This window comes from Octodon degus, unplaced genomic scaffold, assembly GCF_000260255.1.
Source record: "Octodon degus isolate 3935 unplaced genomic scaffold, OctDeg1.0 scaffold00040, whole genome shotgun sequence".
Lineage (NCBI taxonomy): Eukaryota > Metazoa > Chordata > Mammalia > Rodentia > Octodontidae > Octodon > Octodon degus.
The window spans coordinates 1717663-1722943 of record NW_004524616.1 but is presented as its reverse complement, the minus strand read 5'-3'; the positions used below and the strand labels follow the sequence as shown (position 1 = coordinate 1722943).

The window sequence follows — 5281 nt, the reverse complement described above, 5'->3', positions numbered from 1 at the left end:
CTATGGATTTATCCATTTTGTTTTCTTACAAGAAATCAGTTAATACAGAAGGTAGCTTTTTTATTCAATTCATTACAAATCGTATTTGAAACTTGTGTTCAAAGAAAGTGTATAATTTAACCCAAGAATCTAAAATATTGTTTTGTGATACCATTGTTATACATGAGATGACAATTGTGATGAACCATTTGAATTAAAGTTTTTCATATTCACAATATAAGATTTAAGCTTCCACTGTCTGACAGTTTAACTTGTTAAAAAAAAAATAAAAACAACTGCTTTACTTCCAATAGTTTTTGAAGTCTGTGTCTTGAATTGCTGTTTCAAAATTATTGGGACACTAAGGTTTAATGGGGCGCTAGGACCTTAACAAAGGCACACATTGCAAGCGAAACTGCGCTGCAAGAGGCTAGGAGGTAAGTACCAACTTGAGATGCAGATTGTGGAACACAGTAATTAGGAGATTTTTCACCAAGACCCTGACAGTGTTCTGACTTGATTCCTTAAAATTCAGCACGGAACACTTAATTTGCACCTTAGCTGATCAAACTCAAAATACTTCAAGACAAAAGCAGGACTTACGAATGGGTGTCTCCAAGAGGTGTAGCTCAGTGGTGGGGGAACTGATACCTCCAAGCACTGCTGTAAGAACCAACGTGGTGAGTGGGAAAACAATGCCATGGAAATTCAGATTGCCAAAAAGCATTCTAGAAATTTCACTTCCGCAGCGTACTCATACTTCTTTAATAGTTATATTCCTTCTGATAAGCAAGCTACTTTCTTGCTTATCAAGCAAGACTCAACATCAAAAAAATTGGTTCTCCACAAATTTGTTTGATACTAGAGATGCTGTACTGCATTCAAGCCTTTAAAAACTAATACTCAAGATTTACACCTAACTTTGTGCCAAATTCAACTTGCTGCTCCTTTTAAAAACAATTTGCTTTCTTATAAAACTTAAAAATCACTGATTTTACAAAAATAAATTTCAAAAACAGAAAAAAAGGAAAAAAACATAAAAATCCTATTTAACAATTTCCCAGGCTAAGAACTTAGTCTGATCTGTCCATGTCAGTCTCTATATAGAGTTCATATCATTTTTATGGCACTTCGTACATTTAAACTAACTACTAAGTAATATGGATATCAATTTGTGTCTGTGAATGTCACACAAGAAAACCACAAATAAAGCTGCTGGTGCTTCCTCTTTCCTAGGTTTTGATGCAATTATAATAGGTATGAGATAATGGAAAATAAACCTACTAGCATGTATATATTATATATTTATGTGGACCTGTAGCTAGCAATCTATGAAAGATAAAACAGGAAGATTGTGAGCCCAGCCCAGGCAAGTTAGTGGACTCAAAATAAAAAGGAGCTGGGGATATACCCCAGTGTGAAGGCCCCCGGTTCAGTACCCAATACGCCCTCCCTCAAAATGGAATTGGGAATCAAAGGTAAATTTCCTGGTGTGCTGCCCATGATATGCTGAAAGGATATCAAAAAGGAATTCACTATTGATATGCTAATAAGAGACAAAAACAAGATCACTAAACAAAAAAAAGAAAAAAAGCTATCTTATCAAGCAAAACTCGAACATCAAAAAAAATTGGTTCTCCATAAATTTCTTCTGTTTGATACTAGAAATGCTGTATTGCATTCAAGCCTTTAAAAACAAATACTCAAGATTTACAGCCGATTTTTTGCCAAATTCAACTTGCTGCTGCTTTTAAAAACAAGTATAAATCATGCAACAGTAACCATATACAACCCACATATATAAAAATGGTTGGTTTATTGTAGTTCAAATACATAAACTGAACATTCAAACATCTTCAAATTAAACTTTAGAAACAAAAGTTTAACATTCAAACAGGAGTATAGTTTACAGAAAACACCCAGAGAGGGAATTTTGTGGTCTAATCCAGAATATTGATAAAGGCCATTTAACTGAGAATAAAATGTTTAACCAGCAGGTGTATTCTGGACAACATGTTAGTTGTGAACATGGTTCCATACCTGAGAAGAAATTACTAGATAGATCTTCTCTTAGGCTAACGACGAGACTTGGCCTATCATTCAGAGGGGATAATCAAAGCACATATGTGAAAAAGTAGAACTAAACTGCTCCCCAGAGACAAAAGTAAAAGTGTGTCCATTATAATAATCTTAGCCCCTGGAAGAATTCAATTTTCAGTGTTTTCTCTTTTACCCGCTTTAAGAAACAAAATCAAAATAAAACAATCCCCAGCTTAGGTTTTCTTGGAGTCTGTATTTGCATCTTTCAAGTTCAAACCACAAATGCTCTATGTCTTGCATGTGTAACACTGCTAGAAAGAACGTCACCAAGTCACTGATTTCCACACCTCGTAAAAGGATGATTTTTAGCTTCAATGTTTTAGATTTACTAGAGACAGCCTATATTTGAGTATGTATGTCTGTCATGCCACACAAAGAAAAGCATAAATATTTCCAAAGTGTTCTGTTCAGAAACTGCTTCTCCTTCTGTTCGTCAGGTGGTTCTGCAATAGGGTGACTAATGCACATATATGTAAAAACCTGAAAACTGGCTCATGCAAGCATTTTGAATTAATAGATACTCCTGTGGAACAGTATTTAGAATTATTTTGTTGATCGTCTTGTGGGCTCTGATGCTGTGGGAGGCGGGGGTGGACCCCGGCGATCCAGGTCATCCACATACGCCACAATCAGTTTGCGCCTCTCCTCTGGCACACAGTCCAGTACTAGATACCGCTTGTCGTTCTGCAAAATTTTTTCTACATCTTTCAGGTGCTGATCAGATTCTTGGATTAACTTTTTGGATCTGAAATAAGAAAAGAAGTCCACGAATTACTGACTGCTGTTCACTGGTCTTTCAAAAATGAGCTGGAAATGTCCATCTACTTCCTAATTGTGTTGCCATTTTTTTTTTTTTTTAAGAAAAATTTCACTGCAGTAGTCATCTTTGTAAGTCACCTCAGCAAAGACTCCAAGGAGTGAAAGGGCCTCAGAAGCTGAATTACCCTCCCACCCCTACTGGTGGTCCCTCCAGATCAGGGCTGAGGGTGGGTGGGTAAATCTTGCCCGTGCTGTACCTGTTCTGTGGATGAACAGAGGACTTCAGTCTGCAGGGCTGCCAATCCCAGCATCTCTCACAAGCTTTCACTTTCACATCTTTCACTAAATTAACTATAAAAATGTAGAAAGAAGTCTTACTTCACATCTAATTTAAAAGCCCAAGCTGATGCAAAACATTAAGGATCCTGACCAAAAAATTCCAAATGACAAAATACCTAAAAACCACACCCTCAGCACTATCTATCCTCCCGTGCACATACCCTTAAGATGTTTCAATTTTTTCTTTTAAAGAAAGATTCTGAGCATTAAAAAGTTTCCTGCGTACTGATTGATAAGCAATTCAAAATTGTTTTCCTGATGATAAATAACTGGGGGTGAGGCACTAGTGGGTATGCTACACAGAAATCTCATTTTAATGGTTCTGATTTTATAATTTAAAAATTGTTTAAAAGTGTCCATCAAATTGCTTTTCTCTGAGAAAAAAATGTTTTTGCTGAGCTTGAGAAGATAACTTCACATATTACAATGGTCTAGCCACACTGAACAGTCCTCAAAGGAAGCAAAGGTAATTGATAGTGAAGGATTTTTCTAAAAGCCTCTTTGTACAATACACTTCTATAATTGAGAGCACTTGTTTAAAAAGCAGTGAAGGAAAAACAAAAAGTATGTTTTAAAAACTGGATGGGTGGGTAACACAAAATAAGAATTGACATCTGGGCCCTTTCTTTGGAAAAAAAAAAAGGAAAAGAAAAATGTATAGTACATATGGGCTGTATCTGGCCTTAAGAGAAAAGTTGGCATCTTCTCAGCACTAAAAATCAATAATGTCAACATGTGTGTGAATGAAAAGTATGCTCTGGCTGTTAAGAGTAAAGTCTAGTAAAGACAAGAGCTGGTGACATGAACCATTTCCACTGTACATACCTATATGTTATAAATTTGGTCTCTTTCAAAAGCGTTCTAAAGTCAGCTTTGGCTGTGATATATTTGTCTCTGATATATTCTTCAAACTCTCTTTGTTTTTTCTGTAAAATGAAAAAGGATACCGCACATTAATGGGGAAAAAATCCATTAATTCCAAATAAACATCAATTATTTATTAAACCAGCAATCTGTTGTCATGTAATACAATTAAAATTCGAAAGAAAAAAGCTAATAGGATATTTCTTGTTCCTATAAAACTTATTAAAGTGCATAATCCATAAAGCACTTTTAGGACAAATGAAAAAAAAAAAAAAAATCCACAAATGAGGAATCACGTGTAGCTACAACTTGAGGGCCTCCTACACACTATTCTGCTTAGCATTTTACAGTGGTCATCTACTTCAATCTTCATTAACCTCAAGAGGTATGCTCTAAAAATAAGGGAATTAAGAAGTGTTCATTTCCTATAGACTACTTAAATCTTCAAGCACAAACACTCTAATGGCATATAATTTATGAATGTACACAATTATAAGATAACATTCAGAACTTTTACTGGGCATACAACATTTCAATATGGAAACAATAAAGAGATACACTCTCAGGACTTACAACAATAACAAAAAAAGACCTTACTATCCATTTTAAATCATCAACAAAGTAAAAAAAAAAAAAAACAAAACCTAAGAGGTCTCCAAGCTGTCAATCTACCACTCTTTCCCAACCACATATATTTTGTGGTCAGTGCACACAAAATCTAGCTCACTACGGTTTGAGGAGAAAGAATATCGGATGTATGCGTTTTCAGATGCCAGACGTATAGAAACCAATCAATGGGAAGAAAACCAACAATGGGAAGAAAATCAAATGGAAAGTCAAGAGATACAATGGACTGCAGTAAACAACACTCTTCTTGACATCATACACTATTTGAGATTCTAGGTGACTTTATTTCCTACACAAGAGTCAGAGTACATGAGAACAGGGCTAAACCTCCTGCATCTGAGGTTCTTCTAACTACAAAGCCTCTGAACAGGTCAGGCTTACGCTGTGTGGATCAGTGGAACGGCTTCAAGGGCAGGTGCTTTGACAGTTTAGTACTAACTGCCAGCCTCAAAATCTAAAATCCCTACCCACAAGCTTAAATGCAAAAGCTAAAATTTTAAGTTTAGATTATGGCTTCTTGTTTAATGTACTGTTCAAAACATAAGAACTTTTAAAAACTCAGCTTTGGGGCCGGGGAGATGGCTCAGTAGAATAAGCACTTTCCTGGCAAGCG

At 35.8% G+C, this 5281-nt stretch overlaps 1 protein-coding gene across 3 annotated transcripts in view; it reads right to left on the bottom strand.

The window, feature by feature from the left end:
* Positions 1–1778: 1778 nt before the first annotated feature.
* Tcerg1 (transcription elongation regulator 1) overlaps positions 1779–5281 on the bottom strand; it is a 62439-nt gene continuing 58936 nt past the window's right edge. For all 3 annotated transcript variants that reach the window (XM_012514753.2, XM_004631244.3, XM_004631248.3), the window contains 2 exons: positions 4003–4103; positions 1779–2824 (listed from right to left, as the gene is read on the bottom strand). In XM_012514753.2, coding sequence (XP_012370207.1) covers positions 2623–2824; positions 4003–4103 — 303 coding nt within the window. In that variant the 3' untranslated portion in view covers positions 1779–2622. The remainder of the gene's footprint in view (positions 2825–4002; positions 4104–5281) is intronic.